At 44.1% G+C, this 27,061-nt stretch overlaps 1 protein-coding gene across 1 annotated transcript in view; it reads right to left on the minus strand.

The window, feature by feature from the left end:
• The window catches only part of UNC5D (unc-5 netrin receptor D), a 709,113-nt gene that overhangs the window by 3,890 nt on the left and 678,162 nt on the right, over positions 1 to 27,061 (minus strand). The window contains 1 exon segment of the mRNA XM_040415688.1: positions 16,913 to 17,091. Within this exon segment, the coding sequence (XP_040271622.1) occupies positions 16,913 to 17,091 (179 nt within the window).

A 27,061-nucleotide genomic window follows, 5' to 3' on the forward strand; every position in this document is an offset into this window, starting at 1 on the left:
ACAACAAACTTTGTCTAAATCAAAAGCACATAAACTTTGTAATATATTTTATTAGAGAAAAATGCCTTTTTCTTCTTCTAGCAGCATTCTTTCTCAAGCCCATAGGGAAACATGGGTTTTCGCCTGTTGAGCGTTTTACAGCGCGTAGGAACGCATAGTAAAACGCTCAGGTGTGAACCAGGCCTAAAAGTCAGGAGCACGCTCGGACCTCTAAGGCTGGAAATCTGAGAGGACAGCGCAAGCTGCAGCCTGCAACAGAGGAGCAGGGCAATGGAGGGCAAATGGAATGGGCCAGATGCAGGTGGAAAAAGGAAGGCACACAGATTGAGACCACCATTAAAGCAGAATGGAAAACTAAATGATGTGGCTCCTGTGCCCGCTCAAGAGAGTGGGACAGTGATGGGCAAGGGTTGCCATCATAATAACCTGTTCCATTGATTTATACAAAGTTTGTTGAAATTAAAGTAACCATATAAGTGTCTACATCTATATGTATGGACCACATCACTACACCATGAATCCATTCATGTTTCAAAATGTATTTTGCTGTTATAATAGAAGCCATTCTGTTCAAATTCATGTGCTAGAAAGTGAATGCAATTTTGAGTCTCTGTGACTAATGTTCACGATCTTTTAGGGAGATTAGGGCAAGCAAAACTAAACAAATAAGTGTAAGGGTACTTTCACACTAGCGGCAGAGGATTCCGGCAGGCAGTTCTGTCACCATTCCAGTTATTACTTTAGTTGCCCTCCTCTGAACCCTCTCAAGCTATGCTATGTCTGCCTTGTTCACAGGAGCCCAGAACTGTACCCAGTACTCCATGTGTGGTCTGACCAGTGATTTGTAAAGTGGTAGGACTATGTTCTCATCACGGGCATCTATGCCCCTTTTTATGCAACCCATTATCTTATTGGCCTTGGAAGCAGCTGCCTGACACTGGTTTCTACAGCTCAGTTCGCTGTTCACTAAAATTCCTAGGTCCTTTTCCATGTCAGTGTTACCCAGTGTTTTACCATTTAGTATGTACGGGTGACTTGCATTATTCCTTCCCATGTGCATAACCTTACATTTGTCTGCCACTTATGTGCCCAAGCCTCCAATCTCTCCAGATCCCTCTGTAGCAGTATACTGTCCTCTTCCGTGGCTGAGGAAGCACAAGAAGAAGGCAGAGAAAGCACATGGCAAATGAAGACTAAAGGTGGTCCTACAAGTTAGACACATTGGTTGATGGTTGAACAAACATCTGGTGAATATTCGTTTTCGAACACAGACAAACACATTTCAGTCCATATTGGCCGTTACAGTTAAATGGCTATACAACTACAATGAAACTGGGCGATGGATGAAAGATCTTTCTGGAACCATTTTTTCAAAGAAATACAGTGGGATGCAAAAGTTTGGGCAACCTTGCTAATCGTCATGATTTTCATGTATAAATCGTTGGTTGTTACGATAAAAAATGTCAGTTACATATATCATATAGGAGACACACACAGTGATATTTGAGAAGTGAAATGAAGTTTATTGGATTTACAGAAAGTGTGCTATAATTGTTTAAACAAAATTAGGCAGGTGCATAAATTTGGGCACCACAAAAAAGAAATGAAATCAATATTTAGTAGATCCTCCTTTTGCAGAAATTACAGCCTCTAAACGTTTCCTGTAGGTTTCAATGAGAGTCTGGATTCTGGTTGAAGATATTTTGGACCATTCCTCTTTACAAAACATCTTTAGTTCATTCAGGTTTGATGGCTTCTGAGCATGGACATCTCTCTTTAAGTCACACCACAGATTTTCAATTATATTCAGGTCTGGGGACTGAGATGGCCATTCCAGAACGTTGTACTTGTTCCTCTGCATAAATGCCTTAGTGGATTTTGAACAGTGTTTAGGGTCGTTGTCTTGTTGAAAGATCCAGCCCTGGCGCAGCTTCAGCTTTGTCACTGATTCCTAGACATTGGTCTCCAGAATCTGCTGATACTGTGTGGAATCCATGCGTCACTCAACTTTGACAAGATTCCCAGTCCCTGCACTGGCCACACAGCCCCACAGCATGATGGAACCACCACCATATTTTACTGTAGGTAGCAGGTGTTTTTCTTGGAATGCTGTGTTCTTTTTCCTCCATGCATAACGCCCCTTGTTATGGCCAAATAACTCAATTTTAGTTTCATCAGTCCACAGCACCTTATTCCAAAATGAAGCTGGCTTGTCCAAATGTGCTTTAGCCCACCTCAAGCGGCACTTTTTGTCGCTTCTGTCTATCCGAGATTTTTCTTGGTCTGCCACTTCGAGCCTTAACATGAACTGAGCCCGTGGTCTTCCATATCCTCAATATGTTCCTAACTGTGGGAACAGACAGCTGAAATCTCTTAGACAGCTTTCTGTATCCTTCCCCTAAACCATGATGGTGAACAATCTTTGTCTTCGGGTCATTTGAGAGTTGTTTTGAGACCCCCATGTTGCTACTCTTCAGAGAAAATTAAAAGAGGAGGGAAACTTACAATTGACCCCCTTAAATACTCTTTCTCATAATTGGATTCACCTGTGTATGTAGGTCAGGGGTCACTGAGCTTACCAAGCCAATTTGAGTTCCAATAATTAGTTCTAAAGGTTTTGGAATCAATAAAATGACAACAGTGCCCAAATTTATGCACCTGCCTAATTTTGTTTAAACAATTATAGCACACTTTCTGTAAATCCAATAAATTTAATTTCACTTCTCAAATATCACTGTGTGTGTCTCCTATATGATATATTTAGTCTCCTATATGATATATTTAACTGTCATTTTTTATCGTAACAACCAACGATTTATACAGGAAAATCATGATGATTAACAAGGTTGCCCAAACTTTCGCATCCCACTGTATCTTTCGCTCACAAAAGATCTTTCTGCAACTATGAGCCAAAAATGTTAAACTCGACCAACTTCTTTTCTGGTGATAATGATCTGTCATTGGTCGGCTAAAACAGTCATTCTTGGTTGAATTTCTACCAATGAACGTTCATTTCAGTTGAAAATGCCTATTTTGATCACCAATGTGTAAACTAATATGTATGACCACCTTAAGAGTCCACTGCAGAGTGCAAAAAGAGTTATCTACAGTTATCTACAGTGAGACCCACAAGCAAGAGGCACAGAGAGAGTACTAAGGACATGGCACTGTAGTAGCATCACTGATCCTACAGATTTCCTAGAATATGACATTTTCATCCAGGAGTGTGAACAATGAAGCCCAACTGGATCCCAGCATAACAAACCTTGCAGAAATAAGGTGTTTGTAGACATTTTTGGTACTTGTTCTTCTACTATTGAGAACTTAGAGAACTGACACTAATAGGACTTTGCTGTTCTCATAAGACTATTATGTACCAGTGGTGCCTGGAAGCATGTCAATGTCCACAGCAGGCCTCAACAGTTAGACTGCATTTAATGCTTTCAGAGTTTACCTGTGTTGTACTATAGGATTTTACTCTGCACTTCATTTACCTTTGCATTCCTCCTAGTTGGCCCTCCACAGGTACATTTTTTAAAGGGGTTATCCCATGATTGATGTAAAAAATGAAAATCAGACAACATATAGTACATGACAACTACCTTTCTAGAACCAGCCCTGTAACTCACATGGATCCAGAGATTTCCTCATTAATTTCTCCAATTATTCTGCTAGATTTATTTCAAGCTGGTAGCTCAAGGACGTATCCTTTCCCAGGGGACATGACTTTTCTGCTAGAGGTCTCTCTCTGTAACAGTCACATCTTCTAACAGTAAATAGAACTGAGCATGTGTGACCAATGCAGCCAGGTGGACAGAGAAATAAGGAAATGAACAGCAGGAGGCACCATACAGATACATTTTATTGAATAGCTCACCAGCTATAATACATTTTTAATTACATGCAATTACAAAAGTATTCAGATCCAGGTGCTGGTTTAAAAAAGGTTGAAAATTTTTCTTTGGACAACCCCTTTATAACTCTACAAAGTCGTTTTATACCTATCTCTTTTGTGTGTACTGAGCTTGGGTGGGGATTTCTCAAGTCGGTCCTGACAAAACAGCTCCTAACAGAATGTGGGTGAGAACTACAAGATACCCTGTTTATAGAGGGTAAATCTGGCCTTACGACTAGTCTGAAGAACTTTGTGCAGACTGGATGGTAGATACTGGGAAGGAAACTGAAGTGAGGGAAAGCCTAGCTTCATCTCTGTTTGTGCATATACCAGTATAACTTTACAGATGTCATTTTTAAGCTAATATATATTTTTTTGTGATTGATCAGGAAAACACCAGAATATGCTAAAAACTGAAATAATACCACAGAAGAATGCTGACAACTAAAAAAAACTAACTGCAAAAAGTAGTTAAGAAGGACCCTGCATCTGTGCTTAAAACCATTACACCGTTCCTCGTGGGGTGCCATTTTTACATTATGATTCGGACCTGCTAAGTGTGACTGACTGAGAAGATTGAGGCTTTTTGATGGTACATCAAATGGCTGCAATTTACTTCCAAGAATAAAATAACTTTTCAATATAAATTTGTTGCTGTTTTCCACAAAACACCATCAAGTACTAAGTCAACCCTAAACCATCCTGACATCGTCTATAGATTTTACTGCTAGTGCCATGGTACACTTGTCTAGCCAGCGCTGGCTATGTCTCCTCAGTACAGACATATAAATGAGTGCCCCAAACTGTCATTAGTGTAGCAGGTGCACAGCTCGGATTTGGAATATTTAAAACCCACCTGCAGATTAGAAAATATGAATAATACCATGCAGGAAAGGCTGCTGGCCCTTGAAGCAGTATCTGCTGAGCAAATGTATGACTACTGGGGGATCTGCAGTCTGCCTACTGCTGAATGAAAAGGCAAGCAGGCACAATTTTCTAAGTCTCTTTTTCTTCGTTCCTTTTAAGGAGACAGCTGTGACTATTTTTAAAAAAAAAATAAAAAATCTGCTCACCCGGTGACAAAAAGAATACAGGAAATAATCAAATCGCAGAGCGAAATGTCAAACCGGCAGTAGGGCCACTTGAGCTGCAAGCTATTCCCATCACAAACATCTTGGCAATGTTATTTTTCAAAGCAGGCACTGTTCAAATAGAAACAAGCTGTACTGTGTTACTGCGCCTGCAAATAGGAAGATAAAAGGCCAGATCGAAGCACACGCTAAAATTGGCCTTTTAGAAACTTGCAGACTAAGGAGAGCGTTTGGATGGAGGTGAGGCTGATGACTATGTGCAGAAAGCATTTATTTGCCCAAGTGTTCTGTACCTCTTATTAACCACGTCTTCTGTATTTGTATAGATAAGGACTGTGATGTGTGTCCTATACTGGAAGCTGAAATTTTGGATCATAAAGGGTAAACCCAAGATTAAACATGGTATTTCCAAAACTGCTTAGTAAGCAGAATATTGTCCTCAATGACATATATAGAAATACAAAGTAGTCAATCCAGGTGGTCATCCACAGCAAACATATTCCAAAGTGAAGAAAGTATTGAACCGTTCTACAGTGCCTTGTCCCCAGGCTGTAATTCCTAAATAGAATATAAGGCACATGGCTACCAGTGGGTGTTCTACGAGATTGCTGGCAGAACTGGTCTATGACCTCTCCTACTATGCATGTGCCACACAACGGTTGTCGAATAACTACATAGGTTTCATGTAGCAGCCAGAATTGCTTTATAAAGCTTTCTGACAATATTGTTCCATCATGTGAGAGGGGGGCATATGAGAGTGGGTATGAAAGAGGAATGATCCACTGGGGAAAGGAGGAGAGCCATGTTGTAAACAACTGGGAGAATAGGGTCTTGCTGTGACCACTGAGAAAAGCAGGTGCTCTGGGTAGAGGGTGGGTGTTTATGGATACTAGGGTAATTGGGGGTTTCTATGATAACTAAAGATAAAAGGTGTGGGTGCGGTTGTGAATACTGTGAGAAGGAGAGGGGAGGAGAGATTACTGTGATCACCAGGGAAGGAGAACAATGTTGTGACACACTGCTGTACAACCTGGGAAACACGACAGACATTACTATGATTACTTTTTTGAAGGCGCTGATACATCAAGTGAACATGGATGTGCTATGTCTACCTTATACACTCACCTAAAGAATTATTAGGAACACCTGTTCTATTTCTCATTAATGCAATTATCTAGTCAACCAATCACATGTCAGTTGCTTCAATACATTTGGGGGAGTGGTCCTGGTCAAGACAATCTCCTGTACTCCAAATTGAATGTCAGAATGGGAAAGAAAGGTGATTTAAGCAATTTTGAGCGTGGCATGGTTGTTGGTGCCAGACGGGCCGGTCTGAGTATTTCACAATCTGCTCAGTTACTGGGATTTTCACGCACAACCATTTCGAGGGTTTACAAAGAATGGTGTGAAAAGGGAAAAACATCCAGTATGCGGCAGTCCTGTGGGCAAAAATGCCTTGTGGATGCTAGAGGTCAGAGGAGAATGGGCCGACTGATTCAAGCTGATAGAAGAGCAACGTTGACTGAAATAACCACTCGCTACAACCGAGGTATGCAGCAAAGCATTTGTGAAGCCACAACACGCACAACCTTGAGGCGGATGGGCTACAACAGCAGAAGACCCCACCGGGTACCACTCATCTCCACTACAAATAGGAAAAAGAGGCTACAATTTGCACGAGCTCACCAAAATTGGACTGTTGAAGACTGGAAAAATGTTGCGTGGTCTGATGAGTCTCGATTTCTGTTGAGACATTCAAATGGTAGAGTCCGAATTTGGCGTAAACAGAATGAGAACATGTATCCATCCTCTGATGGCTACTTCCAACAGGATAATGCACCATGTCACAAAGCTCGAATCATTTCAAATTGCTTTCTTCAACATGACTATGAGTTCACTGTACTAAAATGGCCCCCACAGTCACCAGATCTCAACCCAATAGAGCATCTTTGGGATGTGGTGGAACGGGAGCTTCGTGCCCTGGATGTGCATCCCTCAAATCTCCATCAACTGCAAGATGCTATCCTATCAATATGGGCCAACATTTCTAAAGAATGCTATCAGCACCTTGTTGAATCAATGCCACGTAGAATTAAGGCAGTTCTGAAGGCAAAAGGGGGTCCAACACTGTATTAGTATGGTGTTCCTAATAATTCTTTAGGTGAGTGTAGATGGGGTAGACTACTAGTGTGATGTTGAGTTAACAAATCTGCAATGCAATACTAAGAGAAAATGTGTGTAGAAGTTATTTTTTATACATAATGAAAACTATAGGTCTGCTCCTCAGGGGCAAAGCCCAAGGTACTGAGCATTCTGTGCCTATAGGCACACAGCAATGTTTGAGGTTTACATTGAAATTCTGCTATCTAATAATAAAGAACTGTATAAATGTTGCCAGGTTTTAATATACCGTATTTATACTCAAGATTGGTTTTTACATTAATTCATAATTAACTCAGTCTTGGGCTCATGCAATGAACTGTATAACAGCTTTATATAACCTCCGATAGAAGTGTATTGGGGCCCACTGTATCTTTGTATGACTTTGATTTTCTATGGTGGTATAAGGGGTTCCAGGGGCTTCATTAGATTTGATTTTACAAACGCATTGCTTCGAGAGGAGGATAAATTCCTGTACAGATCTCTGCAGGTTTTTCTGTAAGGCACAGTGCACACTGCTCAGGTGAATGCATAATACCTAAGAGACTGATGAACTTTGTATGGTACAAGCCAGGTAAGAAAGCAGCATTTAGGCATGAAAAGTACATAATTGCAGATTTTCATACCCATAACTTAGTGATGTCAGGATCTATCAAGCCCTAGATGTTAGGAACTTTCACCCAGTTCCAATTCTCTTAGAATTTCAGTGCTTGAGGTCTGGATTACAGGATATCCATCATCGACAGTGATCCATATATTTGCTTGTATGAAAGAACTCTTTATTTATGTATGTATTCCAAAGCTGGGAGGCAGAATAAATCTAATTTTTTTCAGCAACAGGATGTGTTCATTAGAATCCACTAAAGGAAAGCTTAGTAATAAAGCTCAACCATTAATATTGCCTTCATCAGGATTGGCCTCGAGGCATGAATATATATACAAATGCTTGGGAGGGGCTGAAGAATATGGAATGTCTTTATTTTGATTCTTATAGATTAAAAATCTAGCCCTGAAAAATTATTTCTAATAGAAATTAGATTGTAAGCATCTGTGGGTGGTAATAGCCATAAGTCATACAGGTCTATATGTGCATAGACGTCTCGGTGTAATTATTCTTATTCAGGGAAAGGTTTTCCTAGTGAACAAAATAAATTGAATGTGTCTCACAAAGTCAGTGCTCTGTGGCTCCAGTCTAATCCTAATTCTGCTAGGTATATGGACAGATACTGGTTTGACTGTTAAAAAGGTTTTCCTGAAGTCTGGAGTAGGGATCTTTCACCATGTTTGTATAGCACTTATCTTGTCCGATGAGTCCGTGACATCTACACACTGACAGACACCGACAGAGACATCAATGTATTTGCATTCTCCATACAGATGTTACTATTGTTACACTAGTAAGGGCTTGTTCACATCACCGGAAAATAACGGAATCCATAAGACGGAAATCAAAATGGAAACCTTTAGAGGCATTCCGTTTCGATCCGTCATAATAGAAGTATATGGGCAAGCATAACGGATCCGTCTGGTTTTCCGTTATGCTGGACGGAAAACAAAGTTCTTCATGTCAACAGTATCCAGACTCAACCATGAATGAAAAAAATTAAGAGGGTTATTATACAAGATTAGAGAAACATGGCTGTCTTCTTCAAAATACAGTGCCACACCTGTCTGCAGTTCATGTATGGTATTGTAGCTCAGCCACATTCACTTCAATAGAGCTCAGCTCCAATACCATACCCAACCCATGGACAGGTGTGGTGCTGTTTCTGAAAGAAACCACCCATGTTTTTCTAATCATGCACAACCCCTTTAATGTATTCTGATATTTTTTTTTAAGGTCACATGTTTGGCTCATAGTGAACTAGGAGTTATTATTATTTGTTTATTTGAAAGAGCCATTATTATCTCCTTTAAGGGTGGGTTCACACTAGCGTTATGGATTCTGTTATGGCTTTCGGTTATAACGGAAAATAACGGAATGCCCAGACAGAATGCAAAACAGATCCGTCTGGGTCCCATTATGCAAGATGGAAAACAAAGTCCTGTCGACAGGACTTTGTTTTCCGTCTTGCATAACGGGACCCAGACGGATCCGTTTTGATTCCCATAGACTTCTATTAGGACAGAAAGCAAAGGGAATGCCTTTTAAAGGCTTCCGTTTTGCATTCCGTCATAATTAGGGATGAGCGAACCCGAACTGTATAGTTCGGGTTCGTACCGAATTTTGGGGTGTCCGTGACACGGACCCGAACCCGAACATTTTTGTAAAAGTCCGGGTTCGGGTTCGGTGTTCGGCGCTTTCTTGGCGCTTTTTGAAAGGCTGCAAAGCAGCCAATCAACAAGCGTCATACTACTTGGCCCAAGAGGCCATCACAGCCATACCTACTATTGGCATGGCTGTGATTAGCCAGTGCACCATGTGACCCAGCCTCTATTTAATCTGGAGTCACGTAGCGCCGCACGTCACTCTGCTATGATCAGTATAGGGAGAGTTTGCAGCTGCGACGTTAGGGCGAGATTAGGCAGATTAACTCCTCCAAAAGACTTCATTCTGTGATCGATCTGCAGCTGTGGATCATTGAAGTGCTATTATTGACTTGCTCACTTTTTTGAGGCTGCCCAGAGCGTTTTTAGATCACTTTTTTTCTGGGGTGATCGGCGGCCATTTTGTGACTTGTGGTGCGCCAGCACCAGCTATCACCAAGTGTATTTAACCATCGATAGTGTGGTTATTTTGTGCTATATCCTACATCAGCTGCAGGCTGAGCCTGTGTCACCGAAGTGCATTTAACCATCAACAGTCTGGTTATTTTTTGGCCATATACTACATCAGCTGCAGGCTGAGCCTGTGTCACCCAAGTGTATTTAACCATCGATAGTGTGGTTATTTTGTGCTATATCCTACATCAGCTGCAGGCTGAGCCTGTGTCACCGAAGTGCATTTAACCATCAACAGTCTGGTTATTTTTTGGCCATATACTACATCAGCTGCAGGCTGAGCCTGTGTCACCCAAGTGCATTTAACCATCAACAGTCTGATTATTTTTTGGCCATATACTACATCTGGTGCAGGCTGAGCCTGTGTCACCCAAGTGCATTTAACCATCAACAGTCTGATTATTTTTTGGCCATATACTACATCTGGTGCAGGCTGAGCCTGTGTCATCCAAGTGCATTTAACCATCAACAGTGTGGTTATTTTTTGGCCATATATTACATCAGGGGCAAGTTGAGCCTGTCACCCAGCGCCTAAAAAATAGACCTGACATCTCTATTCAACCAAATCTGCAGTGTTTTATCTGGTCAAGTTATTTGTAGTGACCGTAAAAGCAGACTTTTTGTTCTGGGTTGAAAAAGCATTCCCAAATTTGCCATTCTCAAAATAACTAGTTTCTGGTTTTTGAGACCTACTTGAAATCTATCCCAAAAAGAAAATTTTACATTGAAGGTATTGATAGTGTCATTCAGAAAAACCTAAGACACACGCTAGCGTGCTGATAGAAGTGTGATTCTGTGATTAAACCTATACCTGTCACACAGCGCAAAAAAAAACAGGTCTCACATCTCTATTCAACCAAATCTGCAGTGTTTTAGCTGGTCAAGTTATTTGAAGTGACCGTAAAAGCAGACTTTTGTTCTGGGTTGAAAAAGCATTCCCAAATTTGCCATTCTCAAAATAACTAGTTTCTGGTATTTGAGGCCTACTTGAAATCTATCCCAAAAAGAAAATCTTACATTGAAGGTATTGATAGTGTCATTCAGAAAAACCTAAGACACACGCTAGCGTGCTGATAGAAGTGTGATTCTGTGATTAAACCTATACCTGTCACACAGCGCAAAAAAAAACAGGTCTCACATCTCTATTCAACCAAATCTGCAGTGTTTTATCTGGTCAAGTTATTTGTAGTGACCGTAAAAGCAGACTTTTTGTTCTGGGTTGAAAAAGCATTCCCAAATTTGCCATTCTCAAAATTGTGGTGAACGGGAACAATGAGGAAAACATCTAATAAGGGACGCGGACGTGGACATGGTCGTGGTGGTGTTAGTGGACCCTCTGGTGCTGGGAGAGGACGTGGCCGTTCTGCCACAGCCACACGTCCTAGTGAACCAACTACCTCAGGTCCCAGTAGCCAGCAGAATTTACAGCGATATTTGGTGGGGCCCAATGCCGTTCTAAGGATAGTAAGGCCTGAGCAGGTACAGGCATTAGTCAATTGGGTGGCCGACAGTGGATCCAGCACGTTCACATTATCTCCCACCCAGTCTTCTGCAGAAAGCGCACAGATGGCGCATGAAAACCAAGCCCATCGGTCTGTCACATCACCCCCATGCATATCAGGGAAACTGTCTGAGCCTCAAGTTATGCAGCAGTCTCTTATGCTGTTTGAAGACTCTGCTGCCAGGGTTTCCCAAGGGCATCCACCTAGCCCTTCCCCAGGGGTGGAAGAGATAGAATGCACTAACGCACAACCACTTATTTTTCCTGATGATGAGGACATGGGAATACCACCTCAGCACGTCTCTGATGATGACGAAACACAGGTGCCAACTGCTGCGTCTTTCTGCAGTGTGCAGACTGAACAGGAGGTCAGGGATCAAGACTGGGTGGAAGACGATGCAGGGGACGACGAGGTCCTAGACCCCACATGGAATGAAGGTCGTGCCACTGACTTTCACAGTTCGGAGGAAGAGGCAGTGGTGAGACCGAGCCAACAGTGTAGCAAAAGAGGGAGCAGTGGGCAAAATCAGAACACCCGCCGCCAAGAGACTCCGCCTGCTACTGACCGCCGCCATCTGGGACCGAGCACCCCAAAGGCAGCTTCAAGGAGTTCCCTGGCATGGCACTTCTTCAAACAATGTGCTGACTACAAGACCCGAGTGGTTTGCACGCTGTGCCATCAGAGCCTGAAGCGAGGCATTAACGTTCTGAACCTTAGCACAACCTGCATGACCAGGCACCTGCATGCAAAGCATTAACTGCAGTGGAGTAAACACCTTAAAAACAAGGAAGTCACTCAGGCTCCCCCTGCTACCTCTTCTGCTGCTGCCGCCTCGGCCTCTTCTGCTGCTGCCGCCGCCTCGGCCTCTTCTGCTGCTGCTGCCGCCGCCTCGGCCTCTTCCTCCGCCTCTGGAGGAATGTTGGCACCTGCCGCCCAGCAAACATGGGATGTACCACCAACACCACCACCTGCGTCACCAAGCATCTCAACCATGTCACACGGCAGCGTTCAGCTCTCCATCTCACAAACATTTGAGAGAAAGTGTAAATTCCCACCTAGCCACCCTCGATCCCTGGCCCTGAATGCCAGCATTTCTAAACTACTGGCCTATGAAATGCTGTCATTTAGGCTGGTGGACACACACAGCTTCAAACAGCTCATGTCACTTGCTGTCCCACAGTATGTTGTTCCCAGCCGCCACTACTTCTCCAAGAGAGCCGTGCCTTCCCTGCACAAACAAGTGTCCGATAAAATCAAGTGTGCACTGCGCAACGCCATCTGTGGCAAGGTCCACCTAACCACAGATACGTGGACCAGTAAGCACGGCCAGAGACGCTATATCTCCCTAACTGCACACTGGGTAAATGTAGTAACGGCTGGGCCCCAGGCGGAGAGCCGTTTGGCGCACGTCCTTCCGCCGCCAAGGATCGCAGGGCAACATTCTTTGCCTCCTGTCTCCTCCTCCTCCTACTCAGCTTCCTCCTCCTCTTCTTCCACCTGCTCATCCAGTCAGCCACACACCTTCACCACCAACTTCAGCACAGCACGGGGTAAACGTCAGCAGGCCATTCTGAAACTCATATGTTTGGGGGACAGGCCCCACACCGCACAGGAGTTGTGGCGGGGTATAGAACAACAGACCGACGAGTGGTTGCTGCCGGTGAGCCTCAAGCCCGGCCTGGTGGTGTGCGATAATGGGCGAAATCTCGTTGCAGCTCTGGGACTAGCCGGTTTGACGCACATCCCTTGCCTGGCGCATGTGCTGAATTTGGTGGTGCAGAAGTTCATTCGCAACTACCCCGACATGTCAGAGCTGCTGCATAAAGTGCGGGCCGTCTGTTCGCGCTTCCGGCGTTCACACCCTGCCGCTGCTCGCCTCTCTGCGCTACAGCGTAACTTCGGCCTTCCCGCTCACCGCCTCATATGCGACGTGCCCACCAGGTGGAACTCCACCTTGCATATGCTGGACAGACTGTGCGAGCAGCAGCAGGCCATAGTGGAGTTTCAGCTGCAGCACGCACGGGTCAGTCGCACTGTGGATCAGACCCACTTCACCACCAATGACTGGGCCTCCATGAGAGACCTGTGTGCCCTGTTGCGCTGTTTCGAGTACTCCACCAACACGGCCAGTGGCGATGACGCCGTTACAATACCACTTCTATGTCTCCTTGAGAAAACACTTAGGGCGATGATGGAAGAGGAGGTGGCCCAGGAGGAAGAGGAGGAAGAGGGGTCATTTTTAGCACTTTCAGGCCAGTCTCTTCGAAGTGACTCAGAGGGAGGTTTTTTGCAACACCAGAGGCCAGGTACAAATGTGGCCAGACAGGGCCCACTACTGGAGGACGAGGAGGACGAGGATGAGGAGGAGGTGGAGGAGGATGAGGATGAAGCATGTTCACAGCGGGGTGGCACCCAAAGCAGTTCGGGCCCATCACTGGTGCGTGGCTGGGGGGAAACACAGGACGATGACGATACGCCTCCAACAGAGGACAGCTTGTCCTTACCTCTGGGCAGCCTGGCACACATGAGCGACTACATGCTGCAGTGCCTGCGCAACGACAGCAGAGTTGCCCACATTTTAACGTGTGCGGACTACTGGGTTGCCACCCTGCTGGATCCCCGGTACAAAGACAATGTGCCCACCTTACTTCCTACACTGGAGCGTGATAGAAAGATGCGCGAGTACAAGTGCACGTTGGTAGACGCGCTACTGAGAGCATTCCCAAATGTCACAGGGGAACCAGTGGAAGCCCAAGGCGAAGGCAGAGGAGGAGCAAGAGGTCGCCAACGCAGCTGTGTCACGGCCAGCTCCTCTGAGGGCAGGGTTAGCATGGCAGAGATGTGGAAAAGTTTTGTCAACACGCCACAGCTAAGTGCACCACCACCTGATACGGAACGTGTTAGCAGGAGGCAACATTTCACTAACATGGTGGAACAGTACCTGTGCACACCCCTCCACGTACTGACTGATGGTTCGGCCCCATTCAACTTCTGGGTCTCCAAATTGTCCACGTGGCCAGAGCTAGCCTTTTATGCCTTGGAGGTGCTGGCCTGCCCAGCGGCCAGCGTTTTGTCTGAACGTGTATTCAGCACGGCAGGGGGCGTCATTACAGACAAACGCAGCCGCCTGTCTACAGCCAATGTGGACAAGCTGACGTTCATAAAAATGAACCAGGCATGGATCCCACAGGACCTGTCCATCCCTTGTGCAGATTAGATATTAACTACCTCCCCTTAACAATATATTATTCTACTCCAGGGCACTTCCTCATTCAATACTATTTTTAATTTCATTTTACCATTATATTGCAGGGCAACCCAAAGTTGAATGAACCTCTCCTCTGTCTGGGTGCCGGGGCCTAAATGTGTGACAGTGGCCTGTTCCAGTGGTGGGTGACGTGAAGCCTGATTCTCTGCTATGACATGAAGACTGATTCTGCGCTAACATCAGGCCAGATTCTCTGTTACGGGACCTCTCTCCTCTGCCTGGGTGCCTGGGCCTAAATGTGTGACAGTGGCCTGTTCCAGTGGTGGGTGACGTGAAGCCTGATTCTCTGCTATGACATGAAGACAGATTCTGCGCTGACATAAGGCCAGATTCTCTGTTACGGGACCGCTCTCCTCTGTCTGGGTGCCTGGGCCTAAATGTGTGACAGTGGCCTGTTCCAGTGGTGGGTGACGTGAAGCCTGATTCTCTGCTATAAAATGAAGACAGATTCTGCGCTGACATAAGGCCAGATTCTCTGTTACGGGACCTCTCCTCTGCCTGGGTGCCTGGGCCTAAATGTGTGACAGTGGCCTGTTCCAGTGGTGGGTGACGTGAAGCCTGATTCTCTGCTATGACATGAAGACTGATTCTGCGCTGACATGAAGCCAGATTCTCTGCTATGGCATGAAGAGACTGATTCTCTGCTGACATGAAGCCAGATTCTTTGCTATGGCATGAAGAGACTGATTCTCTGCTGACATGAAGCCAGATTCTCTGCTATTGGACCTCTGTCCAATTGATATTGGTTCATTTTTATTTTTTAAATTTTTATTTTAATTCATTTCCCTATCCACATTTGTTTGCAGGGGATTTACCTACATGTTGCTGCCTTTTGCAGCCCTCTAGCTCTTTCCTGGGCTGTTTTACAGCCTTTTTAGTGCCCAAAAGTTCGGGTCCCCATTGACTTCAATGGGGTTCGGGTTCGGGACGAAGTTCGGATCGGGTTCGGATCCCGAACCCGAACATTTCCGGGAAGTTCGGCCGAACTTCTCGAACCCGAACATCCAGGTGTTCGCTCAACTCTAGTCATAATACAAGTCTATGGGCAGAAGAACGGATCCGTCCTTTCGTCTTTGATCCCTCTCCTTTTTGAGTGGTAGAACCAGGTCAAGATGACTATGCAGGAACTTGACTTGTCAGTCAAGAAGGAAAGGTAGGGGCTAGCAGAGGAAGACAGAGGAGTAAGGGCACACTCACTGGCTCAGAACCACCCTCAGTGCACTTAATTGCTAATTTGCATATGGATTAAAAGTGCATAAAAGTTAATTTACTGGTGTCAGATTCCCTTTAAATTTATTTAGAAATTTGCTATATTTCTTTTTAGAAAAAAAAAAAAATGTAACTGAGCATGAATTTGCCCGTGACTACAGGTCCTACGAGATCTTCTAGTTGCCTATAATTCTAAACAGCAAACCCAGGCATGAAGCAATACAATGAGGGATCTGGAAGATTTAGGGTATGGCCACACAGGTTTCCTGGTGCAGCTTTCGAAGCCAAAATCAGAAGTGAATTCAAAAAAGAAAAGAGAAGTTGTATCTGTTCTTTATACTTTCTCTCCTTTTATGATCCACTCCTGATTGTTGCTTCCACAACTGCATGCAGAAACCTGACCATGTGGTTGTACCCTAATCATTCTGGACTCTACAAAAACAAACAATGTCAAAACTTTAATGGAGTCTATATTTTTTCAGGATGATGTATGTATTACAAAGAAATATATGAACCTAGCTGCAATATATTGTACCACAATACATATATGTGGCACCTCCTGGCCTATAATTCTGCTAATCTGCCATGTGTAAAAATAGTACCATGCTAGATAATCAAGAATATTTGGTAGTTCAAAACTTGACTCCTTCGATAGCTCAACAACTCTGGGTAAAAAGTGCATGGAAGCTGCTCACGACATCCCTAGCCTTCACAGATTTACCTTTCCTTATCTATCAGTGTGTTGTGGTCAGTATCAGCACGTACACATCAGCATAACCAGCCATAATTCTACCAAGTAGGGCTGGCCTTTGGTTGATTGATGCCTTATTGGAATTTCAAGCTTCAGTTGCCCATGCCAATGGTCAGTAGTGCCTCTTTCAGCAATGGAAAGTAATGCACACATTTTAGCACCACAATGCCTATAAGTTTTCCTTTATAGGGAGCGGAAAGATTTAATGAACCCACCATTGGAGAGCAGATGAGAAGATTAAGCAAAAACAGAATACCGTCTATCTCAAGTACTTTGCCAATGGTAAGAACTTGTGTGCAATACCAAATCACTCACCTGTTTATAGAAAGTTTCTGTGCTAACAGCTGCCAGTCTTTTCCTTTGGAGTTCGGTGTGTCGAACGTTGCACATATCCGCTGCCTGATGGAGTGAGGGATTTTGAAGGCTTTCGGACCAGTGTGTGCTAGGAAATTGCTGTCCTCCGGTGCAAAGAAAGCTATGGTTTCGCGATCGTTCTGCATGGAAATGTACAAGAGATGCTAATTAGAACAGCCAATTAGGAATTAATGATACCCTGGTGCTTAAGTAAAGCAAGCCAGTATACAAGACATTCAACACCTGTGAATAGATGTCAGCACCTGTAGAAATAAATTAAAGCGTTATGTAGGAAATTGGTTTAATTATATTAAGAACATTAAAACGCAGAATAATCTAAATATGACTAATATGCTTAGTATACAGGATATCTGTATTCAAATATTACACTTATATTTGTACAATTAGGAGAAGAGAGTCAACAGTCTGTGCAGTGCCCCAGAGGAACACTGCAAAGGGTTTATTTAAATGTTGTGATTTACTGTTAAAATCACTTATTTCTTTGTGCACTATGTATATTTATTGAATGGCAATGTATGGTTAACTAACTAGCAGACATGGTTAGATTGCCAGGGTTGTGGACTTGCCCCCCCCCCCCCCCCACACCTCGATTAGTTAGAGAGTCTTAGCTGAGCAGAGCAAGAGTGAAGACCTACATGTGTGAGCACCTGTAAAGTAGCCCCAAAGAGAAACCTCCTCCAGGAGATTCCACTCTTGAGACTGAAAGGCTGCAAGAGAGTTACTTTACTGTGAGAATACCCTGAGAACAGAGAAAGAGAACAGAGAACAGACAACCTTAGAAGGTCTAGAACAACCAAGGTCATGCACTGGATCATGCATGCTCCATTTATTTCTGTGAAAGTTCTGAGAAGAGCAGAGGACATATGCATGCTGGGAGTTGTAGTTTCACAACAGCTAGAGTGCCGGAGGTTGCCTACTCCTGTTCTACTAAGTCCCTATCACTTCCTCTACTGCTTCTCTCTCTGTGTTCTAGGAACTGGTGGGAGTCTCAGCACCTGGACCCCCACTGATCAAAACTTTTCATTGTGTCTCTATGACATACAGTACAGACCAAAAGTTTGGACACACCTTCTCATTCAAAGAGTTTTCTTTATTTTCATGACTATGAAGGCATCAAAACTATGAATTAACACATGTGGAATTATATATATAACAAACAAGTGTGAAACAACTGAAAATATGTCATATTCTAGGTTCTTCAAAGTAGCCACCTTTTGCTTTGATTACTGCTTTGCACACTCTTGGCATTCTCTTGATGAGCTTCAAGAGGTAGTCCCCTGAAATGATCTTCCAACAGTCTTGAAGGAGTTCCCAGAGATGCTTAGCACTTGTTGGCCCTTTTGCCTTCACTCTGCGGTCCAACTCACCCCAAATTATCTCGATTGGGTTCAGGTCCGGTGACTGTGGAGGCCAGGTCATCTGGCGCAGCACCCCATCACTCTCCTTCATGGTCGAATAGCCCTTACTTTCAACGTTTTCCCCAATTTTTCGGCTGACTGACTGACCTTCATTTCTTAAAGTAATGATGGCCACTCGTTTTTCTTTACTTAGCTGCTTTTTTTCTTGCCATAATACAAATTCTAACAGTCTATTCAGTAGGACTATCAGCTGTGTATCCACCTGACTTCTCCTCAACGCAACTGATGGTCCCAACCCCATTTATAAGGCAAGAAATCCCACTTATTAAAACTGACAGGGCACACCTGTGAAGTGAAAACCATTTCAGGGGACTACCTCTTGAAGCTCATCAAGAGAATGCCAAGAGTGTGCAAAGCAGTAATCAAAGCAAAAGGTGGCTACTTTGAAGAACCTAGAATATGACATATTTTCAGTTGTTTCACACTTGTTTGTTATGTATATAATTCCACATGTGTTAACTCATAGTTTTGATGCCTTCATAGTCATGAAAATAAAGAAAACTCTTTGAATGAGAAGGTGTGTCCAAACTTTTGGTCTGTACTGTATATAAAAAAAAAATCAAAGTTCAGTGACCCTTTAAGTTTCATAGTGTTTGCATAATCTGTCTCCTTCCTCATGCTAAAATACCAGTGTGCAGTTTGATTTCCTATGAAACTGGCTATGAAGTAGAAAAATGGCACTGTCAGGTCTACAGCAGATAAGATATGATGCAATGTGGATGATATAGGCTGTTGAATATGTTAGCGCTATATAAATGACAGAAATTCTTCTGGACTGATCCCTTTCATGTGTTCTTGTGGTTTTATACTGCTTGTGTAGTGTGCGAGTTTTTGTCCTTGTAAGCCAGGGCTGGCTACAGTTTCATTTTCAGTGATGCAATGTATCTCTAGCTCAGCGGTGTGGACACAGGACTGAAGCGGTGAAGGTGCGGAACATGCCATATCAATTTAAATGGAATCTGCAGGGTTTGGTAGGTTTTGTAATCTGCACATCTAAGATAAAACATTTGAATCCCCAAGGGGACTGTAAAGCAAGCAAGCTGTTCTCTTTGGCAGAAGAATGCAGCCGTCTCAATCCTGCTTCCCCATCACCTCCTCAGAGACAAGGAACCAGGCATTCAGCATTAACAAATCTGTTTGAAATGAAGGGCAAAATTCTTACCTCCAGGATCTCACTTAGAAAAATAAATCTTGCTATGATTCAGATACGTGCTAAGCCTGCCAGGGTTTTTGCAAGAACAGGACATAAGGGTGCAATTGTGAAGTGCCCTGGGGTAGTAAGTACAGAAATCCCATTTTCAGCATATGTAAGCCTTTTCAATACAGGCTTATTTTAAAGGGGTAGTGTCAGTTAATTAAAAGCACTTAAAGGGGTTTTCTGACGTCAGCATATGGCATTCATCATGTCGAGGAAGTTAATACAAGGCACTTACCAATGTGTTGTGATTGTCCATCTTGCCTTTTTTGCTGGCTTGATTCATTTTTCCATTACATTATACACTGCTCGTTTCCAGGGGTTACGACCACCCTGCAATCTAGCGTGCTTGCACACCTTTTCCTATAGTATGCAAGCACGACCACCACTGCTGGATTGTAGGGTGGTCGTAACTAGTGATGAACGGCAGGGGCAATATTCAAATTTTGATATTTCACAAATATTTGGGCGAATATTCGCCATATATTCGCAAATTCGAGAATTCGTTATCTCCAGTCAATATTTTCTTGATTGCGGAAATCGGCATTACGAAAATTCGTAATCAACACTACTCCTAAAGTCAAAGATATTTCAGCTTTCTCATTGGCTCACAAGCTAGAAGCAGGGAGGGATCATGTGTACTGATTTAAAAAAATAAATAAAAAAATATCACTATATTCTAAATATTCGCCAATTCTCGAAGTGCCGTTATTCGCGATAAAAATTTGCAATTTGAATATTCATGATCAACACTAAGGGCCACGGACTCTGCGTGCACCATTAGCAGCACGGCCAATTCCCCATCCTTTACTGCTCGCCTCGCGCATATTAAATGATATATATGCTTGCAAGTATGTCACACGTACAGTAGCGCAGGTTTTGTAATTGTATGCACAAATAAAGTACACTGAATGTAACTGATATTTCGGATGTGTTAACGTTATACTGGAGATGTAGCACAGGTAATGTAACTGTCCACAGCGGACACCGTCTACAGAAACAGTACACTTGATGTCACAGATATTTTTAGGCTGCAAACACATTACACAGGAGATGTAGCGTAGATGATGTCGCTGTCACCAGCGGCGAAAATAATTACACTGAATGTCACTGATATTTCGGATGCGCTAGCGTTATACTGGAGATGTAGCGCAGGTAATGTAACTGTCCTCAGTGGACACTGTCTACAGAAAAAGTACACTGGATGTTACAGATATTTTTAGACTGCGCACACGTTACACAGGAGATGTACCGCAGATAATGTTGCTGTCAGCAACAGCCAAACAATTGCTAGAAATTTAGTGCAGGTTGCACTAAAAATATATATTGCTGCCACACACAATAGTCCTTAAAAGTACTTTTGGGTCTATAACAAGTATAAAAACATAAATATTTCTATTTCAATCCCTACACTATCTCTCCCTTCTGCACTCCAGCTCTCCCTGACTAATACTGAGCCAAATACCTGTCATCAGGTGCTATATAGCATCCGATGATGCGTTCCAGCCAGCCAATCACTGTAATAGCAGTAGCCAACATGGCAGTACATGGCATTACAGTGAATGGCAGTACTTACCTCCACGTTTATTGGCTGTGTAGCAGGCAACAAACGTGCGGGGAGGAGACTCGAGCACACGCGGTATTCGGCCGAACACCGCGATGTGCCGAGCATTGCGATGCTCGAGCCAAACTAGTGTTTGCCCGAGCATGCTTGCCCAACACTAATTAGATTAGATCATCCATGCTGCCTCACCCAAACCTTGACAAAAGAGACCGGTTTCTTCTGGCTACCTGCCTCAGCTACTATTCTGATGCTGCCACCCGCCTGATTCAACACATCTGATGCCAAGTGCTCCTTCTTACACCCACAATCGTCAGTGGATACGGTTATTGCCACTCACCTACCCACTCTGTCACAGGGTCACTCTGTGGTCTCCTGATGCTGCTGCCAAATCACCACTCTGTGGTCCCCCCATTCTGCTGCTACCTCAACACTATGTCATTGTGCTACTCTGTGGTCTCCTCATGCTGCTGCCACTTCACCACTCTGTGGTCTCTTCATGCTGCTGCTACCTCAACACTATGTCATTGTGCCACTCTGTGGTCTCCTCATGCTGCTGCCGCCTCCACACTATGTTACCTTTCCACCCTGTGGTCTCCTCATGCTGCTAACTCACAACTCTGTCTCTGGCCACTCTGTGGTCTCCTCATGCTGCTGCTTCCTCCTTCACACTCTGTCATTGTGCCACTCTGTGGCCTCCTCATGCTGCTGCCACCTCCACACTATGTCACCTTACCAGTCTGTGGCCTCCTAATGCTGCTGCCACCTCCACACTCTGTCATTGTGCCACTCTGTGGTCTTCTCATGCTGCTGCCACTTCACCACTCTGTGGTCTCCTCATGCTGCTGCCACTTAACTACTCTTTGTTCTCCTCATGCTGCTGCCACCTCACCACTATGCCACTGGGCCAATCTGTGAACTTCTCATGCTGTTCCCACCCTCCCCACTCCATGACTAGGTTGCTATTTTGCCTTTTTGGCCTGGTTGACATTTATTTGACCCTTCTTCTGATCTGTCAGAAGGAAGGAAAAATGGGACGCACAACGGATCCTGTCTGTGTAGCAGCTGTAAGGCCTGTATGGTTCCATCAGAATTGACTTATTATTTGGTAACCAAAAGCAGGAGTGGGTACAAAACACAGAAGACATGCAAATATTCTATTCACATGTCATCTTTGTTTTGGATCCACTCCTGGCTTTTTTTAGATTTAGCAATACTGATGAATTACTGACCAAATGCTGACCGAGTGAAGGCAGATGCTCAACAGACAGGATCCGTTATTTGGAGGTTATTGTTCTGACGGATCAGAGGATGGGCAATATAATCAGTAACGTCAACACAAACTTACTGCCAACACCCTCTCCACTCTGTCGGGGGGCTCTATTTGTATATGCGTTTAATAGAACAGGTTCTGTAGACATCTATGTGGAAACAGCTGACTACGGTATAAAAGGAGTGCGCTTCTTCTTGACGCCAACATTGAGCTGTAAGGCTGAGTTCACACTTGAGTTATTTGGCCCTGTAACTGCCCAAATAAGTGAAGTGTGCAGTGATTCTAAGAGTGACGCCTGTCATCTGCATGTCATACTGACTCAACGTATTGTTTCACTATCACAGCAGACTCCCTATGCGTGTTACTGCAAGGCACAGTGTTCTACAGGGTGGGCCATTTATATGGATACACCTTAATAAAATGGGAATGGTTGGTTATATTAACTTCCTGTTTGTGGCACATTAGCATATGTGAGGGGGGAAACTTTTCAAGGTGGGTTGTGACCATGGTGGCCATTTTGAAGTCGGCCATTTTGAATCCAACTTTTGTTTTTTCAATAGGAAGAGGGTCATGTGACACATCAAACTTATTGGGAATTTCACAAGAAAAACAATGGTGTGCTTGGTTTTAACGTAACTTTATTCTTTCATTAGTTATTTACAAGTTTCTGACCACTTATAAAATGTGTTCAATGTGCTGCCCATTGTGTTGGATTATCAATGCAACCCTCTTCTCCCACTCTTCACACACTGATAGCAACACAGCAGGAGAAATGCTAGCACATGCTTCCAGTATCCGTAGTTTCAGGTGCTGCACATCTCGCATCTTCACAGCATAGACAATTGCCTTCAGATGACCCCAAAGATAAAAGTCTAAGGGGGTCAGATCGGGAGACCTTGGGGGCCATTCAACTGGCCCACAACGACCAATCCACTTTCCCTCTTTATGCACTGAAGCTGGCACGTTCCCTGAGTTTTTCCACCAAGATGGTGCACCACCACATTATGGGTGTCAGGTCTGAGCATTCCTAGATGAACAGTTTCCTGGAAAGTGGATTGGTCGTCGTGGGCCAGTTGAATGGCCCCCAAGGTCTCCCGATCTGACTCCCTTAGACTTTTATCTTTGGGGTCACCTGAAGGCAATTGTCTATGCTGTGAAGATACGAGATGTGCAGCACCTGAAACTACGGATATCATTTCTCCTGCGGTGTTGCTATCAGTGTGTGAAGAGTGGGAGAAGAGGGTTGCATTGACAATCAAACACAATGGGCAGCACATTGAACACATTTTATAAGTGGTCAGAAACTTGTAAATAACTAATGAAAGAATAAAGTTACGTTAAAACCAAGCACACTATTGTTTTTCTTGTGAAATTCCCAATAAGTTTGATGTGTCACATGACCCTCTTCCTATTGAAAAAACAAAAGTTGGATTTAAAATGGCCGACTTCAAAATGGCCGCCATGGTCACCACCCATCTTGAAAAGTTTCCCCCCTCACATATACTAATGTGCCACAAACAGGAAGTTAATATCACCAACCATTCCCATTTTATTAAGGTGTATCCATATAAATGGCCCACCCTGTACATCACTATAGAAGCTCTCTGCAACCAAGAAATAGCAGTTTTTTAACGTGATTCGCCACACAAAAAATTTGATCAAATCAAATCTTTTCGCAAAATTCTGCAAAGCGACTGAATCTAATTTTTGAGAAATTCACTCATCTCTACTTGCAACCCATTTGACCCTGATTCAGGAATAGTCATATCACTCTTTAAAATATGGTATTTAACATCATATTTCTTGTCTTATTTATTTCATATTGCTATACAGAGCTAAGAAAGAACTAATAGTAGGCGCTAGTGTCTGAAGAAATATGCAGTATCCATCCTTCACTCCATATACTTTTATAGAGAAGTCAATATGGCCGTATTCTTCAAAGAAGTCAAAGGCTCCATTGATTTCTATGGGGTCATATTGAGTTTTCACCAATTGTTACTTTTTAAATTTTGTCTTTGTCTCTGGTCTGAGCTCACATTTAAAGGGGTTTTTTGATTCTGTAAACCTATAATCGTTTTAACGATGATTGCAAGACAATTACTCTATTGAGACGTCGGAGAGACGGTGTAGGCAAATGGTAGCTGAAGCCATTTTATAAACAGAATTGCTACCGGGGCAAGAAGTGATAAATGGGAATCCATTGGCCTGATGTGGGAGGGAAGCCCTGCTAACAAGAGGGACCATTGCATCTGGAGCTAGAGCAATTTATCATGACATGACAAAGACCTGTGTCTAATATAGCATTTATCTGCATTATTAATCCTCTGCTGAGACTATTCATTCTGGGATATAAAATGGTATCTAGGTAGCATTCACACTCCGTATGTACCAGTCCTTCGAGTCCTGGGATGCAACTGGCAGATGGGACTTTCCTCTAATGTGAAAGAAAATGACAGTTAATAATGCTGATATCTTGACTGGAGACAGCTCACATCAATTTAAGGTCCTGTCTTCATCTCTTGCCTTCTCTCTGGCTCATCCTTTAAATGCCACTTTGATGAATATGAATTTTGGTGAAGTTAAAATTTCAGATTCACTTCCCCTTATGACTGTGAATGCTACGTGGTATTTTTTTTAACATGCTGATACGTATTCTGCTAACAGAGGTGTAAATGCAGGTAACCAGGCAGAAATCAGGATTGACATTTCTCTTACTAAGTTCCAAGATCTGCAGAGTGTAAATCTGTGTCATTCATGTTTTTAGTTCCAACTTTAATAATTTTTTTATTCAGCTCTTTAAGAATACAGAATTGTATAGTCATTGGAGAAGATCGGTTCTGTTCGGTTCGAGCATCTCGATGCTCGCCGCATGGCGGTACTTTTTCAATAGACGGTGTCCGCTGCAGACAGTGAGATTAGCTGCGCCACATCTCCAGTGTAAAGTGTGCGCAACCCAAAAATATCTGTGAAATCCAGTGTACTTTTTCAATAGACGGTGTCTGCTGCGGACAGTGAAATTAGCTGTGCCACATCTCCAGTGTAAAGTGTGCGCATCCCAAAAATATCTGTGACATCCAGTGTACTTTTTCAATAGATGGTGTCTGCTGCAGACAGTGAAATTAGCTGTGCCACATCTCCAGTGTAAAGTGTGCGCATCCCAAAAATATCTGTGACATCCAGTGTACTTTTTCAATAGACGGTGTCTGCTGCGGACAGTGAAATTAGCTGTGCCACATCTCCAGTGTAAAGTGTGCGCATCCCAAAAATATCTGTGACATCCAGAATACTTTTTCAATAAATGGTGTCTGCTGCAGACAGTGAGATTAGCTGTGCCAAATCTCCAATGTAAAGTGTGCGCATCCAAAAAATATCTGTGACATCCAGTGTACTTTTTCAATAGACAGTGTCCGCTGCGGACAATGAGATTAGCTGTGCCACATCTACAGTGTAAAGAAGTGTGCGCATCCACAAAATATCTGTGACATCCAGTGTACTTTTTTAATAGACGGTGTACGATGAAGTCACTCACCCAATCTGGGAAGGTAGAAAGCCGAGCGAGGACAGCAGTACAGAGGGGGAGGGATATGCAGCACCGCAACAGGCTGGAAGAGGCAGTGGGGTGGCCAAAGGGAGAAGGCGGCCCACACCAAACAGACCAGCAACTGTTCCACGGAGCACGCCCCTGCGGAAATCTCCCTTGCCAAGGGGCATGTATTCCGCAGTCTGGCACTTTTTTGAGGAAAGTGCAGACGACAATACAATTGTAATTTGCAACCTGTGCCATACACAAATGACCTGTTGCGTGAACACTAGCAACCTCACCACCACCAGCATGATCCGCCAGATGGCATCAAAGCACCATAATAGGTGGACAGAACACCTGGGTCCACAATCAGTGTCTGCGGGTCACACCACTGCCTCCTCTTCCCCCGTATTACGTGCTGGCCAATCCACTGTCCAAGACGCAGGCCCAGATGCCGCCTGCTCTGCACCTGGACCTTCGCAAGCACCATCAGCGACCACATCCATTTCCGTGTCCCAGCGCAGCGTACAAATGTCCTTACCCCAGGCATTTAAACGCAAGCGCAAATACCCAGCCACCCACCCACAGGCCATAGCACTAAATGCGCAGCTTTCCAAATTACTGGCCCTGGAAATGTTGGCAGCCATCACGCGTTACGCAGTCCCCAGCCGCCACTATTTTTCAAAGTGTGCCGAGCCCGCCATACACCAAATGTGTCCCGTATTATCACACATGCCCTGACCAACGCAGTTACTGGGAATGTCCACACTACATTACCCTGACGGCATACTGGGTGAATGTTGTGGAGGCCGGGAGCTAGTCGTACTCTGGGATGGCACAGGTGCTACCAACGCCAAGGATTGTGGGCCCTACGTCGATCAGGGTTTCCGCCAGCAGCTATGTTAGTGGCTCCAACACCCCTTCTCCTCCTCTGCCTCCTCCTCCACTTGCACCTCAGAATTATCCGCGTGAAGCACCAGTCAGTTGGTAGCTGGAAGCAGTGTAGCACTACAGTGGGGAAGCAGCAACAGGCCGTGCTGAAGCTGATATGCTTAGGGGACAAACAGCACACCGCCACAGAGCTGTGGCAGGGGATAAGATACCAGACTGAGCTGTGGC

This window comes from Bufo bufo, chromosome 1 (assembly GCF_905171765.1).
Source record: "Bufo bufo chromosome 1, aBufBuf1.1, whole genome shotgun sequence".
NCBI lineage: Eukaryota > Metazoa > Chordata > Amphibia > Anura > Bufonidae > Bufo > Bufo bufo.